Here is an 18,592-nt window from a genome sequence, read left to right as displayed (position 1 = left end):
GAGAACAAGAGGACACAAGCAGTCTGAAGCTCAAACTTGATCACAGGTTCAGCATGATAAATATTGCTGACAAAGTAGTTATTCTTTACTATCCAGAACTGGTGTTGTCAAACAGCTTACTAACTAAATATCAGGATAGAGCTGAAGTACTCTCCTTTGCTAAGAATAGTCATATGGACCTTCTTGTCTGAATCTTAAATTGGGTTCACCCTCCAGTTTTATTTCTGTTCTCTAGTATTTGCTTATCAGTCATTAACCTTTGGTGTCTGTTCCATAGTGTTTGGTCTGTCCACACACAATTTCAGTAACATCTTACTAAAATAAAAAAATAAGATGTTTCTTAGCTGAGTAATTGGAAAGGCAGGAGACACGTAAGTTAATTTCAGCTTTAGATTTAATTGTTTAGGATCAGACCTGCCTGAATTTCAGAACAGAGTATACTCTCTACCAGATCTTGAAAGCAACTTAAAATACAGTGCAGATATGTGTGGAGCAAGATGGAAGTAAAGGAAGGACTGATTCTTTGCATCTTCCAAGAGCCATATTCAGCCCAAGGTTAGAAAGAAAAATTGGTCTAGATTAGTAGATTACAATTCTCTTGCTGTGTTTAGTGTCTCTCATCTGTGTATGGCATATACATGGAGTTAACTTGAAATAAAAATCCCATATAAAATTAGGCTGAACTGTATTACAGTTTGGAAGGTAAATCTTTCAAGTTGGTGCCACTGAAATCTGATAGAAGAATTACTTTGCAAGGACTTCCCAGCTCTCTTACTTCCCTTGAAACACATGAATTTTGAATTTTGCTTGTGAAATTCCTCTTTTCTCTTTCCTCTTCCCTTTTTTCTTTATACTTCAGAAGTTTTGTGGGAAATTTTTCTCCAAATTTACATTTTGGGAAGAGCATACTATTCATTTTGAAGTTGTTTCAAAAGCATCAGAGGTATTGCTTCATCTGTATTTTCAAATGGTACAGATGAAACCTCGGGATAGTTTTCCTGATGGAACAGTTGTGTATTCTGAGTTGCATGGCACAGGTTGTTGCAGACTTCAGGAATGTTGCAGGATGCAGACTCGGGGATGTTGCAGACTTCCTTACGAGTTATGTTTAATGCATGCCTGCTCTGTAATCAGCAGTAAGATGAAACCTCAAATTTGACTGGATTTTTGAATTGTCCTTTCTCCAGACAAATTTGTTCGACTTGCATGATTGAGCCTGCAACTTATTTTCTCAGATGGCTGGTGGATTCTGGTCTTGTAGTGGTGCTACTGTTGCTGCTGACAATATTTTATAATTTCAGTGGTAAATGCATGAAATCATAAACTGTTACTTTAAAGAACTGTATTTTTTTTAATATCCTTTTTCAAAATGTAAGGTAACTGTCCAGATTTGAATGAATTATCACAATAATATGCACTACAATAATATGATAATGTACCACTTCAAACAGAAAAGTCTAGCACATAGAACACCATGTATTATGATTTTGCCAGGTTACTTGCTTTTCTGTGAAACATTAGTAATAAGCCTGAAGGGAAACAAACACATGCAAATTTTAATTTAAAAACAATACATCTTTAAACAGACAAGCTAAAATCTGTATCAGGAGAACTGACACTTTTTAAAAGTGCTCACTGCTGCACAGTTTAATGAATATTCATATAAATATTGGTGTAGGTGGAATTCTCCTATAGTTTGGATTTAGTAGATGTAAATGTCTGTTGGTTTGTGATGTGTTACGTATGGTTGTGAGATACAGACATTTTCAACCTGACAGTGCCAGAATAAGTCATCATGAAATGACCTGATAAGGTTTTGATTTAGGTACTGAATGTTTGTATTTAGATGCTCTCTATGTTAGCAGTTGCCATAGTGTTCTAAATTTTCTAAGCCTCCTATACATATTAATGACACCTGTTCTCTTTGTTTGATCTTCAGTCGTCATGTTCTCACTTTGTTCTTCTCTTTCCAGTGAGATCACATACTTCAAATTTTCCATGCTTGCCACTTTTCCAGCTTACACTGTGTAACTGAGTTAAAATTGAAATAAGTGACTGTAAAGCAGGTCCTTTCCGCTTCTCTTGCATGGAAAGAGCTGTCATCTACATATATTTTAGTCTTTTGCCTGTTAATAAGGAATTGTTTTTTCCATTGTCATTGTCTTTGCCATTGGCTCTCTGGGGTTTTTCAGCAATTTCTTGATCAGTTGTTGGCCAACAACATAGCCACAGAAAGAAGATTGGCAGCCCTCCCAGAGAGTAGTTTCCCAGCTTGCAGTTTGAAGGGCGGCTCTTGAGCCACAGATGTAATGGTGGTAGCTAATAATCTTTGAAGGATTTAATTTTCTTTGAATTTTCTTGCATTTTGAATCTGTATACAGTTTTTCCAGTTTAAACATTAGAAGAGGTAACAGTTCTTTTGACACATATACTGTGTATGCACTTATTTTCACTTCTGCTAGAAGACAAATATCCCACTGTGTATGACAGTCTTCAACTACAGCTGGAAGTTTTTTTCAACTTAAATTGTTTTGTTAATGATAGAAAATGGCTTATGAAACCAAAGCTTTTCAGAAAATTACCAGTTTTAATAAACCTGGTTTCTCTGATTCTGTATAGAATTTTAGCAGGGAAGGCTGGGGGAAGAAAAAAAAAAAAAAAAGGACCCTTCAAAATCATGGTAGAAGAGGATTTCCAAGGTGTGTGGGAGCACAGTTTATATCGGCTGTGTCAGGCAGTATCAAGCTCCAGTGAATATTGAGTTATTGACACAAAATGGAGTACCTCTGTGCAGAGGCATGAAATAAGAGAGGAATAGTTGCTGACTTCTTTAATCTTGTAGTTTAAGAATCACATCTGCAGTAAGAGTTACTGATAATGCAAATACTCAATACCAGATATTTTTATACAGGGTTAATATCCTCACCAAAATAAATATGGACAGGATCTCTTGTACTTGAAAATACTGCTGGTGTCAAATGGATTTGTGGAACTCAAAATTGTAAACTGGAAAAATAAATCCTCTCTACTGTTTGTTCCAGATTTAAATGCTCCATTTTGGATTCTGTTATGTGATGATTCAAATCTAGGTAGAGTTTACTGGACTATGAGTGCATAATTTATTTATATTTTGTCTTCATGTTAAAGAACAGCATTTGAATTGGAGAGTTTAATGTATGGATTTAGTAGATAAGATGCACGTTGTCTGCACTTGGCTTATGTTGGTTAGTGCTATGATTGGCACTGTTGTCTGCCTCAGAGTGAATAGTTAATTGCCAGCTCATAAACACACACCAAAGTGTGAATATATTTAATTCCTATCATTTTATCTGATCTGTTTAGCATTTCAAAGCACTAGCACCGTTCACTCATAAAGATGGTTAACTAGTGACACATGCACAGCTTGTATTGTCTTTTTTCCTCCCATCTTAAAACTGAGGTAAATTTTGTAGCAACTGTTTTTTCTCATGCTAATGGTGAATGTCTTCTTCCTTGCAGTAAAGCTGTGATGGATGTATTAGTTGATTTATGCAGCCAGTATCGCTTAAATCCATCCCAACACAGTCTTGAACTGAAGTCTTCAGGAACTCAACAAGTTCTGAGTTACAAGCCAAACACTTTGATAGGAGCACTGGACGTAGAGACAATACTTCTGAAAGAGAAGGTTCCTGAAGAGAAGGCAAAGCGACCTCTGCCAAGAGTCCCTGAGGTCAGTACTCTGTTGGGCTAAAATGGTGCCATGAAACCTTTCCTATGATTTCAAGCAGTTCTTCCAATGTTTTCATCTTGAAACTGGATGGGAAAGACTTGATTGACTATAACCTGCTTTACTAGCTTAACTGTTTTGCGTGCAGATTGGTAGAGGCTAGTCTAGACATTTAGACAAAATGTTGCATATGGTTGGATAGATGGAAATCTGAAGATTGGGGTAATTGAAATTTGCAGTAATGACTGAAATGAGAGTTACGGGGTTGTATGGTGCATGGAGTTTTGGTGATATTTTGTTTGCCATCTTTATTAAAGATATGGGAGAAGACTGATCATTAATAAATGTATTTCACATGACTGTGAAGATTCAGAAGAAGCCATTTTCCAAATGTTTGCTGAAATTTTTATTATTCTGAATCAATATCTAATTATACTCTCACATCTTTCAGAGTGGTACTTGTGAACATTCACAAATTACCTCTGTCTCTGATTCCTTTTCCTTCTTGGCCTGTTCTTGTTAATGTCTCCTTAGTGGCAAGGGAGCTCTGAGATTTTTTTTTAAATAATATTTTTTTGCAATTTGGGTTAAATTTGCCTGAGAGTAGTCAAGACAATATGGAATTCCCCAGTGCATTTCTCATTGTAAAATTGTTGTACAGTGCCATCACAGAGGTGAGACTGAGAGTTTGTGTTTGTTTCTGCAGAAATCTGTGAGGCTGGTAGTGAACTACCTGAAAACACAGAAGGCTGTGGTTCGAGTTAGCCCAGAGGTGCCTCTTCACAACATCATCCCAGCTATTTGTGAGAAGTGTGAAGTCAGTCAAGAGCACATTGTTCTTTTGCGGGATGGCATAACTGGGGAGGAACTGGAGCTTACCAAGTCCTTGGAGGAGCTGGGGATAAAGGAGCTGTATGCCTGGGACAGGAAAAAAGGTGAGCTGAGACCAAAAGAAGTTGCTGCAGAGTTATATAATGTGACAACAATATGGGCAACTTAAAAGCATTTGTGCTGCCATTCCTTTGGAGTCCAGCTGAAACAGCAGAGTGACATCTCAGTCTAGAGAGCAGCATGAGTTTGTTCAGTGAGCTGTGCCCCAAGCAGCAGCCAGGTCAGCAACATGCCCAGTCGTCCTTGGTTGCTCTTGGGCCCTGTGCCAGGCTGGGCTGCTCTCTGGCAGGGTGCAGGTTGGCCTGGGGCAGGGCAAAAGGAGGAGCTTTGCTACATCCTGGAGCTGCTGTCAGTAGAGGTGCACATAACACAGGGGCCTCGTCTAAGCAGAGCCTGACATTTACCTGTGCTGTGGCTTGGAGAGAAAGAAAGAAGAGACATGCCATAGTCATGGCAGCTGTGAAAGCTGAGAGGCAGAGGCGACAGCCCAGGGTTTATGAGAAACAGACTGGATAGGCTCAGAGACGGTTCCTAAAGAGCGAAGCTATTGACGGTTTAGTGAAGAGGAACTAAGAGGTATTTGTATTTGAAATTTTGTTCTCTTGTTTATTTATCCTCACTTTCTGTTCTGATAGTCAACATTGTAGTAGCTGCTTCTTAGACTTGAGTTTTATCAGACTGATTATGTATTCAAGTAGCATAATTCTGCAATGTGATTTAAAATATACCTGCTTTAAAAATACACATTGACAAGAACTACTTCCTTTGAGGTCAGAAAGTGATATTCATTAAAATTGTCTCCTGCAGTTTGTCTCAGTTGGTATCACTTCCAGCACAGTAAATGTCCTTATTTATTGTTTAGATAATGTCATTCTTGTAGATGCTGAGCTGCAGGTTCATTTTTTATTTATAAAGTTATTTATTTATGTTGACGTTCTGTCTCTTCTTTCCAGCTCCTTTGATAAGTGACAGTTCTGCCTTTGTGCGAGTCAAATTTCAATGGGTTTAGACTTCTAAGTAAACTAAATATCTCCTATTCCTTTGAATTGTTAGGATGTTCAAAAAAGAGGTTGACAGCACATCATAACTCAGTTGCATGTTTGTTGTTTTAAGACGTTTACTTGTAATTAAGCTAACCATTTTGGAGCAACATATTGAACATGCTGAGTATTCAACAGGATTTGTTCAACATACTCCAGGACAACTTACAGAGTAATTACCCTAATAATGCCTGCCTTAAACTCTTTCCTTTCAAACAAAAAGGATGATGTATATGCTCCTGATCCTGAGTGTATTTCAGCCTTTTCTGTCTTCCTCTTACTCTGTACCATGGTGTCTGAGAAAACCAGTAAATGCACATAAAATTTACAGGAATTTTTCCTTTGTTTCATCAAATTCCTGCTTCCATATTCTCAGTTGTAATCTCCAAGAGGAATAAACCCATTGGTTTTAGTAGCTGTTGGTCTATGAATTGTGCATTGAGTAGTTATCCAGCCTGTTTAGTTATCAGAACATACAGATTTTTTAAATACTTTCCCACTAACAAGTAAAGCATCAAAGGTGCTAAAAGCTTAGGCTGTGCTTGTAAAAGCAGACACTAGAAAAACTCATCAGTCTTTCCTTCTCTGAAACAGAAATACCAAGTGCTGAAGAATTATTAAAAGAAAAGCTCTGCTGCCACCTGCTTACTTAATTCGATTTAGCAGTTGAAGCAGCTTCATGAGTGAATCAGAAATTAATACAATTAAACTGCTTCAGTAGCAGCTCCGCATGTCTGTTGTCAGTCAACATTTTTTTCTGTAATGCTTAGGAAAAAAAGTGCTAGGAATAATTAATGCATATTTTGCCTTACAAGGCAATATTAGAACTTTAATGTGTTTTCTCTTATCCTTTCATTGCCTGCCTTTTCCAGTTCCTCCATCAAAAACTCAGTCTGAACCTTCTCTGAACTATAGAGGTACTGTACAATGCTGCTGAAGGAAAACTGTCTGTCACTTCACACTATGTTTAATGTGGGTTTCATAGATAGATCTTTACGAATGTTGAGTAAAATGCTGTAGAGAAACAAGCTGTTTTCAATCTGTGTTGTCTTTCCAAAGTTTGTTTATGTGTCTGTGCTGCTGGTCGTAACAAACACTTCTGTGCATACTACCTCTTCGGGAATTGTCGTTAAGATGCCAGCAATTAACAAATCCTGCTATTTAACTATTCTGTAGTATGATATGTTTCTATACAGATACCAAGCCTGTTCAGGTTACCTAAAGCATGATTAGTTGAATTTCAGAATGACTAACATTTCAGAGGTCTCTTGGGTTGAAAATTTATTTAGTAGCAAAGGTAGAATATTTTGAGATCACTGAGATCTTCCACTGGTTTCAATTTACGCACAGCAAAGCATTTTATATCAAATGTATATTTACACATTGGATAACTGAAAAGATGCTGACTTCTGAATTGTTATGGTATGTGGGGTTTGATTAGATTACACCTGTGCTTCTGCTTCTAGTTAAACAGAAAACGTGTGTATTTAGAATATCCTTTTCCCCCACTAACTCTGTTTTAATACATTGCTTAAAATAATTATCCTCAGGAAAGGCATGGTAGATTTCTAACGGGCTTTACTTCTTTGCATTACTAGTAGACACAACATAACCAAAATAAAACTGGGTAACTTCTTTAAATTTTTGGGAAGGAAGAAAGGAAGCCCACCTCTTAGCTTGTGGCATCTTGGCTTCACTGATGCAGTACTATGCCCCTTAATCTTCTGTAATTATTCGCCGTGGCTTCCTCTCTTATGGAGTTTAATACTAGAGGGAATATCTGCTGTATTTATCTAAGAAAAAGTGGTTCAGATTAATAAAGGCTCCTTCTTTTGGGACCACAGGCTATGGTTAAATCTCAGTTTATTGGGATTATACACTGCAAAGTTGATGATCAGCTGCTAGTGACATAAATTATGCTAGACTTTCAGCATTATTGTTTATAGTTGAAGACTGCATGAATATGGGAATCAGGATGCATATTTACTTACAGCCCAGCCCCAAGCAGAAAACCAGCAGTTTCTGATGAACAAATGAGCATAGGTATTGCTTAGTATTTAAGAAAAGTATTATTTTATTACTGTATTTGGTATCATTGTAGTTGTAGCCTTTCTTAAGGATAGTTTCTCCATGCTTTCGTTTGGGTTCATCATTTTTGCAGTTCTACTGCGCTTTGAACTACTGTCTATGCTTAACGCCTTCTAACACCTGACATTGTTTATATGCAGTAGTGATCTGTGTGAAAATCATGTGCTTTATGTGAAATGCAAATAAGTTTAGAGGAGTTCTGGGATAAGGATTTTTTTTTTTTGTGAAAGAAACCTTTATTTTGTGTTGACAAAAACTAATTTTGAATTTGTTTCTTAATTGTTGTTAAGCAAATAAAGAAAATATTAACAAAATAAAATTCTTTCCTGCAAATTAAACTTTCTGTATGCTAGTGAAATTCTCTAATGTGTTTGGAACCAGAGAGAAAGGTTTTCAAGCATTATGCAGAGTCCATTAAAAAAGAGAGAGCTTTATAGTTTGTATATTGAATGGGGAGCACGTGGTTGTTTCCTGTACTGCATACCTGTATCATTTTACTCATCCAGCTTGTGGATGAGAAACTGAAGGGGGAAAATGAACGGAGACTAAATAGATTGAGAATTCATACAATTCCTTAAGCAGGTTCAAGGAAGTCACACGGTTGAACTCTTACAGCCTGAAATACCTATAAACTCCCCTCTTTTTCCACCTGAAGTAAAAGCACCAAGATAAGAAAAGATGACCACAACCAGCTGGTTTAAGTTCTAAGGAGAGGCCTGTGTCCAAATGAAAGGTTTATGGAGCTTTATCCAAATCCACGTTGAGAATCTTTAATTTCACAGTATTAAGTCACACCTGTGAATTGTTAAAGGTATTCACTATAATATCTTTATTGAAGTGTTTGCGTTTTTTTAGTATTACAGTGCTCTCTGCATTTTGAGACATGTAACAAGCATTTCTGAAGACTATGAAATTTTCTCATATTTTTCCTTTTAATAAGGGTTACTGAATTGTGAGTGAAAACTTGGTGCAGTTTATTAAATTATTCCATTTGCCTCCATTAGAATTTGGGACATACTCAGAACAAATAAAAGCTTGATGACCAATAGATAGCAGGATCTGGCAGTTACTTAAATAATCCAGTCCATAACATCCCCAACTTTAAAAAAATCCAGCACCAATCCAGTATGCTTTAAAATACTGAATCTTTATTTCAGAAATGTAAAAACTATTCCATTAAAATTGTTTCAGAACCAAATCGAAAGGCTTCAGTAAGCAATGATGCAATAGAAAAAGAAAAGACACGACTTCTGGGATTGTTTAACGCTGATAGAAGAAGTAGCAAGGTAAGTGTTCAGCAGTGTACTGCTTACTAAAGAGAATTTATTTCTTTCTAAATCTGTTATGTCTGTGGGTGGTGCCATTTGTTTGGCCTGCCTTCCTTTTCCTTCCAGGGAGTAATCTGTTAACAGGTGCATAAACTGTGTGTAATCAGTGCAGCCTGATGGAGATGTCAGCTGCTTATTGAAGGAGCCAAGCATGTTGACCATTTACTTTTTCCTTTATTTTTGTAATGCTGTGGGTTCAACAAGTGTTAACAATGGGCAGTAGTTTCAAGCAACCTATGTCTGCTTATTAGTAGTGCTCAGGTTATAAAATGCGTTTATGAAAGAACTGATGTAATATAGAACAATTAAGATATCAAGTAGATGTGTCTTATGACCTCTTCTGTGCATGGGTGATAATCTCTTTTAAAGCATTTATACCTTAAGGAAGATCTGTGCAGTCACAGTACTGCCATATCCAAGTCTGTAAAGCCGATAAATCTGGTGTAGAAGTAACTTGCAGTACTGAACTGAAGGATCTCTGTCTGCTGGAGTATCTCTTAGGCATTTTAAACTTTGTTTGTTATCTTGAATTGGAAAATGTAGAAATTTCATATAAAATAATTATCTTCTATTGAGATGCCTTTATGAAGAATTTTTCATTTACCACAGAAATAAAATACAGAAAAACGTTCTGACCCAAGAACACAGAAAAAAACAGTGGGCTTTTAGCTTCATACTTTTTGCTAAAAATAATAGTGTTAACTGATTTTTGATAGTAAAGTATGTAATAGTCTAGGATGTCAGAGTAAAAAGGGAATTTTCTTTTGTCTAGTTTAAAGAGCCCTTCAAGGCTTTTGGAGCAGATTTATAAAATGTGTGTCTGACTAACTGGCAGTAAGAAACAAATGCTTGCTGATAGACTGGTGTTTTCACTTACCCTTCCAGTCTTCTCAGTCATGTTTTTAAAACTGTGAAAGCTTTCCAAAATCTCTCTTAGCTCTTTGCCTTTTTGATTATGATCAAATCTGGAGTGCTTTTGCTGGGGAATAGGTTCCTTTATGGACATTGTGAATTGCTGTGTTGAAAAACCACATCTGTCGTACATGCTAAACTATTCTTACGATCCTTAAAGGACTCATAGAGACTGTATTTTATGAGATAAGTCAGTAATTTTCAGAGTATTCTTCTACAGAAAATTTTCCAATTTAGAAGGGAATGAAAGCATAATTGGAGCAATAATGCCATATCTGCCTGGAAGAATCAAGTAAACAAGGGAGCTCAGCTTTAGCCTCTAGAGCATGCTGTGGGACTGTAGTTCCTCTGGAAGAACCAGTTATATTACAGCATGCAGTTTCTGCATCATAGTTTGTCCTTTGATTTCATTTTTATGACCTTGTGTATGAAGTCTGTGCTCTCAGAGTTCTAGCTCCTGAAGCAGATCAGATTTAAGTTTTAAAGTATTTATGCTTACAACCTTAGGAAACACTGCTATGAAGTATCCTGGTTCTGTGGTTACTGCAGTGGATTTTTCAGAGCAGAGTTTGGGATGAGTATTCCAAGATTGCAAACTCTTCTCTTATTTTTTCTGTTCTCTTTCTTGTGTTTGTTAATCAAAGGCAAAGGAGGCTATACTCTGAGTTTTTTAAAATACACATTTTAATAGATGCTAGGGATATTGAAGATGAATTAAGTTACAAGTAGTATTTGACTTGGGAGAAAGTAGGAACTTACAAGTCAGAAAGAGCTTCTAAATCTGAGGAAAAGGTCTTTCTTGCTGAGTTAGTTCTGACAAGTTAATTGATTTTTCTTGGTCATTTCTGTCACTTTGTTTAGTCAAGCAAAGAAATCACTGTTGCCTTTTCAGTACAAACCTCTTGGAGTCTGAAACCCAGTAGATGGAAGAACTACTGAAAACAGCGCAGCACACAGGAGCAAGCAGATGTTAAATAGCTGTAAGACATCTGACTTGGCATTGTGAAAGGTTTCCATCCCAAACAGCAGTGAAACTGCTGAACAGACTGAGCAGAATGAGGGTAAATAATTAAAGTGTTTTTAAGAAAGGATTTGGTAGGTTTATGAAGGGATTGTGATTTCAGGGAACTGGAATCAAAACCCCAGAGTGCTTAAACTCTGCTCTTTATGGTTATTCTTACATTTTTATTTCCCCACTAGACTTTAAGTTGGTTCTACATATTTGTTTTAATTTTTTTGTTTGTTTGCATTATGATTTGCTGTGATGTGTGTGTATGTATGTGGTCATGCACAGTCTGTATTTTAGAATTATTTGATAGGAAGAATTGTTCAAAATCTTGCACAGTAGTAGCACTGAAGAGTTGCAGGCTTTTGCAAGGGGAAAGCAATTTCTTTTGCAAGGGAAGAAGAGTGTTTGCCTGTGTTGCAAACTGTCCTGGATCGGGTGTCACTGTACACTACAGGCCTACGCTCAGATTTCCATGCCCACACACATGCTTTCTTTCTCAGCCAGCTCACTGAAAGCAGTAATTGTGGTGTGACAATACAGTAGATCTAAGTTTACTAAAAAATATTTTCTGCTATATTGAAAGCACCATGACACAGAATGAAAGCAAAGTCCTATTCTCATGGTTGATACAAATTTCTTGAGAGTATTTCTTCGGTTAACTTTGTACTGGCAGGCTTAATGCCAGATCAGGTATCATCTTGTTCTCTCCATTCTAATTTTATGCTGGATCAGTTACCTTCTGTTCTCCTGCAGCTGGCATAAAAAACATAAAGGTGGCATGAACTCCATTCCTTTTTGATGTTAAATGTAGTCATTTGCCTGAGGCTAAATCCAGATCAAATTGGCACTGCTAAGCAATCCAGTAGAGCAGAGGTCCTGTGCAGACAATCGTGGGATCTAGGCTTAAGCAGGGTGTATGCTAGTGCACAGAAACAGTTCCTTCATGGAGAAATGGCAAGGACGAAGCTCTCTTTGTTCCCCTGTGTCTGCGGGTGTAGCAGAGACTAGCAGTCTAGTCCCCACTATTACAGGAATTAGTTACTACCTATTTTCATCCTTGCCCAAGAATTGTTCTTAAATCTTTCTACTAATGAATATCTTAACACCTTGCCTACATCAGGGAATTTTGCAGACTTCTTCAGAGTCTCTCAGCAATCAGGTCCAGTGCTACTGAGACAGTTTGTCTTGGTTCTATGATGGGGTTTGGTGTTTTGCTCTGGCATGTTTTTGTAGTTTTGTTTCCTTTGCTGCTGCTCTGTAGCAGCAATACACTTATTTGTGTTGCAGACAGAAGAATACTTGAGGATGAACAGAGATTGTGGTGAGGAGGATGTTTTTAGTTCTGCATCTACAAGTGAAGGAAGCTTGGATGTAAGTACTAACACAGCTTGTAGATGCTATTGCTTTCCTATTAGATCCTGCAGTTTGAATTAACCAGAAACTGCTGCAGTTCCTGATGCTTGGCCAAGTAGAAGTAGAAATAGCTTATGTTTTAGAAGGCTTAGTTATGTGAGTGCACAGTTTGCATATCCTCATGAAGTTAAAATATAAGGTGCAGTCTTCAAATGCAACTTGCCAGCTTCACTATAAATAAAGGGACTTTTCCACTATTAAATTCTAAGCAGTTGAAAGAAAAAAGTGTTTTAACCAAGGTTTTAGATTGTGACTGGAAGACAATGACAGTACTGCATGATGCAAGAGTATGTTTGTCTTTATCATTTATCAGTGACACAGGGGGCTTTTTTTCTTATAAAACCACACCTTTCATTTTGATCCCTATATATGAATCCTGCAGCACGGCAGCATTCCACTTGTTTTATAAGAAGCTTGGGGGTGAAGAGTACTTTTATTTTAAACACTGGAAAGAACAAATAATTTTTGTTAAGTACTTCAGTAGGGTTTGGGGTATTAAAGTCCTGTGAACCACATTTAGAAAGGTTTTTAAGGGACTAACAGATTATCAATTTATGAGTATTTAGGTATCTAATTAGGAAGTGTGAACCCTAAATATTTTTCTAAGACTGTTCTAGTGATTTATTATTCATAATAAATGGCATGTCTTTTTGTTGCTTTTTTAAATTACATGACTTTTTGTTATTATATTTTCAAAACCTGGAGAAGACTCTGATGGCATGATAGAAGCCTGAAATGTGAGGCTTAGCTCTGAATTCCCCTTTCACAAACAAGTCTCTGGAAAAGGCGTGCTGATCTGCAAAATACAGAACTCACTAGACACAGAGAAGGGTAACAGAAAAGTGTGGAAAAAAATAGAAGAGAGAGAGAACAAATCCCTGATAAAAAGCATAATACAAAAGGAGTCCAAAAGGAGAAGGTGGTGGAAAAGTGATTGGCTGTGAGGTATAAAAACACCTAACTCTGTAAATCTGTGAAGACTTCATAATGAAAGGCTACTGAAATGCTGCTTATGACACTAAAAATTCAGGCAACATTGCAAAGATGAATATATTAATAGATCTCTCTTACTAAAACAGAGTCCTAGTAGAGGATGATACTGGTGATTGAAATATACTAAGCAAAAGTATAGAAGAAGCATCAGAAGCTCTGCCAAAATAAAATCATCTTGTGGTTCGTAGTCACTGCCATTTTAAATTAGTCTGAGTATCTTGCTATCCGAGTAGTAGAAGAGAAAGTGGAGAAAGAGTAGGGATTATAAGTGATGATGATGGTAGTTCATACACTCTCAACTGTCTTTTATACAAGTGTGTTACTTTTTGCAGAAGAGAGACATCTCTTTAATTTTTTAGGGAATTTTGTAGGGTAAGTCATAAATTGACATTGATGAAAAAAAATTTCAAAACTGGTTTGAACATGTAACTCTTCTAAAGGCTCAGCTCTCAGGGAGTAATTGGCACTTGAAGAGATGAAAATATTTTCTTTTTATTCAGTTACATGAACATGTCAGGGATTTAATTTTTTCCCCTTTCTTCTTAAGAGCAATTCATCTTCAAGAGCAATGTACCCTTGTTCAGTGTTTATGTCTTTCACTTCTGGCTTGACACCTGTATTTGTACAAGCACCGATCCCGCTAAGACATAAGCACATACTTAAATGACTGTGTTGACATACTTCCATTGAATTTGGTACTATTCTGTTCAAGCTCATATAAGGTGTATTAAAGAAGTGTAACATCCACTCAGCAGCACAGGAAGTCCATCCTTTTAAGATACTAGATGGGCTTCAAGAAAAAGGTCAACAATTGTGATCCCTTAGGTGAAAAATTCTAAAATACTGTAACCTTGGCATAGATAACTTGTATTAAGATAAAATTCAAGTGGAAACACCAGTGAAAGAATTTCATAGTTTTAAAAATTCAGCATAGGAGTTCCTTATGGGCTAGACTTTGAGACCCTTGATTATTCAGAGTAATTTGTTATTCCTCTTGCTCAAAGGATATCTCATTCACTTCAATGTAACTGAGTATTCTTATTCCAAATAAGTGGTATCTTACATAACCATATATATGAAATACACATTTTGAGATCATTATATAGATTTTTCATTGTGCTAAGATAGGACTGTTGGCAAAGTGTCATTCAGTAGAGGCTTCCTCTTCTGCAGTTACCTCACGTCTTCTTTCTATTACTGTTTTGGGTCATCTGAAAGTATTATGCATTTGCTGTGTGGGGAACCAATGCCGGTTTCAGTTTTATTTCTGAAAGGAAAATATTTTGTCACCATAGTACAAGGAGATAATGACTGTATCAGGAAAATCTTTCTTACCTATAACAAAAAAGGTAACTCGTGAAGTACTACCCTTTTCTCACTAATATGTGGTGTTAATGTGCACTGAAATGTAGAAAAAGTCATGATTCTATTTAGGGTATTGATTTGGGTTTTTTGTTTTTGATTTTGTTTTTTTTTTTAACTGGGCAGTATGAAGGAATGGAATAAAGGGGTAAAAAGTATATATCCAAGCACAAGTTACATTCACTTTTTAATGTTCTCAGTGCCATATTTATCTAATTATTATTGGAATTATTTATGCCTCTAAAATACTTTGATTTGTTGATGAGGAAGCAGATTTTCAAAGTCAAGATGGCAAAGTCAACACTTAGACTTGAGGTGAAAGGTCATTTATTCGTGGCATCAATGAAAATAAAGGTGAAAAAGAAAGAACTTTTCAACAGCATATGGAGAGGTTGTAGAAATGCCAGAAAAGGCTTCTCCATGAAAATCCTCAAAGTGCAGCTGTTCATTATACCACACATCAGCAAAGGACATGAAATCCAACAGTGTACTGTAAATAAAGAAGAAATCTTTTCCTTAATCTGGGGAAAAAAAAATCCGTTTTGTACTAAGCTGATGAGTTTTATATCAAGGGCAACTTTTCAAAAGTCAAGTGCTGTGGAAATACAGTGATGTATAAATATAACATACAAATAAGGCAGTTGGAAGTTGCAGCACAGTTAACTGTGTTCCGCTTTTTCTGTGCCGAAGGAGCTGCAGTTAAGAACAGCTGGAAGGAAAAAGGGAACTTAAGTCGTCTCTGCCACTTGGTGTCACTATCCTCAAATAAACAGTTGATGAAACTCGGCATTTGGAAAGCGGTACTACAATTAACTGTTTTTATTTTGGAGCCTTTGTGTTTTCATAAATTGAGAGTGAAAAAAACCACAATTCTAGGGCTGAACGATGTGTAGCTCTGATGTGGACTTTGTTTATGTAATAAATCAGCTTGGGAAAAAAATATTTAGAAGTACAGCCAGGAACAAACTTATCAGAGGATTTGAAACTTCAGCACAAAGTCTTATCACACAAGGTTTCTCTAGTTGAAACAGGGCTTCAGCAGTGCAATGTTAGAAGACTTTCATCAGGACCGTTTTTAAAACACGTAGTCTTCAGTGTATGACTGAATGTAGGTGTTACTTATAACAGGCTCAATTCGTTAAATGAAGCAGATAGTCCAGTAGTTTTCTGCTTGGTGAGTCTGCCATGCTATGATTATATATGTCCATATAAAAACTACCAGGCAAAAAAAAAAAAAAAAAAATTTAAATACCAAACAGTTATCAGATGCATTTAGGGTATGTGTGGTGGGGTTTTTTTTTAATTTCATAGTAGCTGTATAATTGCAAGATTGTGCTCCAGAAGAAAAGTTTGAAAAAGTTTGCTAATGTTTGAAAAAAGTAATCAAAACTTCTGGTGCATTAGTAATCTTGGCCATCACTTCTTAAATGATGGCAAGAATTCTTTTCCTTATAAAGGCTTTTAAAACACATATTATTTACCTTATCAAAGCTTTTTACCCTAACTGTAGTCTTTTACATCCTCCACGATGGCAAGAGTTATACATTTCATGATACATTTTTTCAGTTCAGAATGGTTGGAAAGAAGAATCAAGTACAATTATGCAAATGGTGATTTCTCTTCAGCCATGTCAGGTCCCAGGTGATTAGCTGATACCCTTTACTGTCAAGGACTTTATGGCACATGGGCAGGTGCTGTTAAGGTCAGTAGGAATGAGAATACTGCCCATGTCATCTAAATGGAAGTTAACAGCCATCCACTTTTAATATTTTCTTGCATCTGACAGTTACATTTACTTTAAATTCCTGGCTTCACGTTCTTGCTTCTTGGTCTCCTGACAATGCTTGGGATGTCTTTATTTGGTATTAGCTATGTTGCATTTAGTACAGTTAGAGCTATCTATATACACTGCCAAAGATGTAGGCAGTGGTCTGGCCTTGAAACAGTTTTGCTTAGTGTGTTTTTATTTGCAAAATACAAAACTCTCCAAACAGTATGGAGAGTCTGCAGCAGACAGATCTGTTCTCCCCACTTTTTGCTGCAAGGTACCTGTAAGCCAGCAGTTAGATGCCAGAGGATGACACTACCGAAGATATAGTTATAAATATTTTCATTTGTGCAAATGTTCACATGATTAGAAGAAAAAGATATTTCTTAGATACCAGGTATCTCAGGATAAGGTTCACCACTGTGGTAGAGTTAGTTTAATTTTGGTATCCTGTGATACTCTGTGGAAAAAAACCTCAAACTGTTAACTTGCCTTGGTAAGACAAAAGGTTTGCTCAAGCCAACTGGCTTGTGGCTGGCATTGAGAGAATTCCAGTAGGTAGCAAAGATGACAGTGATCAACTTTATTTCTCCTTGTCTACTGAGTGCAGGACAGGAAGCAGTGTGCTTTATATTTAGCAATGGAAATTTAACTTGGATACTAGAGGGAGAAAAATTTGACTGTATGGAGGTCTCACAGGGGAGCATGTTATTAAAGTGACCATGATATCCTTATTATCACCAGATATGTAAAACCTCCAAAATTGTCTGGAGGATGAGCTACACATACTTGATTCTGTCTCAGAGCAGAGGGATAGATTAGGCAGACCATGGAGGTGCCTTTCAGCCACGCTGAAGAGATGCAGCTGCACCTACCTCCTTTTGTGGATATTAATTGTCTTTGTTCATGTGAATCATAGTTTTACATAATACAGTATTCGTAGAGTATGTGATAGCAGTAGGCAAGAGCTTGAAACAATGGCTGCATGCCACCAGACTTCAAGTTTTTGCTCCAAAAGTTACTAGACTTCTTCAAAGAAAAGGACCTTGGAGTTAGTAAAAAAAAAAAAAAAAATCATCTCAGAACCAGCTGAACTACTCTGGCTCAACAAAAAAAAAAAAAAAAATCGCCTGAGGCAGACACCTGGAATGGAAAGCCTCAGCATCCATGGTTAGAGCATGGTGAAGTTATAAGCTATTAAAAACAGTATCTGGTGAAGAGACATGTCGGCTGACCCCTGTTCTGTCTGTGCTGCTTAGCTTGTGCTTGCCAGTTTCATGTATTCAAAAATCACTTGTCAGCTCTTGCCCTCACCACACAAAAGTGGCTTAAGTTCATGAGATTTGAAAACAAATCATTAAGGGTGGACTTCCCTTCAGTTGGCTTCTGAGCATGAAGTTTGTAGAAGTCACATTTCTAAACTTTTTGCAACCATGAAAGTTTTATTTTAAAAAAAGATTACCAGGTAGTCATTGATTACCAGAACCTGTATCTTTACTTAGAACTGTGTGGTTAAGAGTAAAATCATCACAACACATTGCATTCAAGTTGTTGCTTTTTTTAAAGACAGCTTGTAAACTTCAGTTCCTGCAGTGGTTTTAGCAGCGTATTTTGAAGGAAATATTCTCGAAAAACGTTCTGAGATGAACACAGAGAAATGGACCAAGCTGAAATGAATGGGCTTGAGTAGGGTCGTATCTACAAAAGGAATTGGGAAAACTCTGACTGGCAGTGCCGGTTTTAAATACCCGGCAGTGTGGGCATCTGGACACTGAATCTAAGCAGCCAAGAATCAGATTTCACGAGTCTTGAAGCCACTGAAATCTATACAGCAGGAGTTACTTGGTAAACTGTGCCCATCTGTGCCTGTTACTTGCCTCTGCTCAAGACTGAAACCTTAAATCAGCTTAAATTTAGGTATTTAAAGCTTTTACTCTAGAAGCTTTCCACCTACCACTGTTACACAAAATGTGAGAGAACTAAGTTTGTTACCTTTGGAGATATCAGCATCAGAGAAATATTTCTTCCTTTGCAAAAAAAAAAAAAAAAAAAAAAAAAAAAAAAAAAAAAAAAAAAAAAAAA

At 36.7% G+C, this 18,592-nt stretch overlaps 1 protein-coding gene across 3 annotated transcripts in view; it reads left to right on the top strand.

Moving 5' to 3' along the window:
- Positions 1 to 18,592, top strand: part of LOC114055151 (protein cordon-bleu-like) — a 113,644-nt gene that overhangs the window by 45,859 nt on the left and 49,193 nt on the right. Inside the window, exons 3-8 of one of the 3 annotated variants that reach the window (XM_027878989.1) lie at positions 3,499 to 3,709; positions 4,413 to 4,641; positions 6,510 to 6,554; positions 8,917 to 9,011; positions 12,262 to 12,345; positions 13,093 to 13,250. In XM_027878989.1, the coding sequence (XP_027734790.1) occupies positions 3,499 to 3,709; positions 4,413 to 4,641; positions 6,510 to 6,554; positions 8,917 to 9,011; positions 12,262 to 12,345; positions 13,093 to 13,110 (682 nt within the window). In that variant the 3' untranslated portion in view covers positions 13,111 to 13,250. Of the gene's footprint in view, positions 1 to 3,498; positions 3,710 to 4,412; positions 4,642 to 6,509; positions 6,555 to 8,916; positions 9,012 to 12,261; positions 12,346 to 13,092; positions 13,251 to 18,592 lie in introns of those variants that run through there. The other 2 variants (XM_027878987.1, XM_027878988.1) reach the window with 2 other exon arrangements.

Source organism: Empidonax traillii, unplaced genomic scaffold, assembly GCF_003031625.1.
Source record: "Empidonax traillii isolate 1590-97213 ecotype Southwest subspecies unplaced genomic scaffold, ASM303162v1 scaffold48:size2401408, whole genome shotgun sequence".
Lineage (NCBI taxonomy): Eukaryota > Metazoa > Chordata > Aves > Passeriformes > Tyrannidae > Empidonax > Empidonax traillii.
The sequence above is the reverse complement of the archived record's forward strand: the minus strand, read 5'-3'. Positions and strand labels throughout refer to the sequence as shown.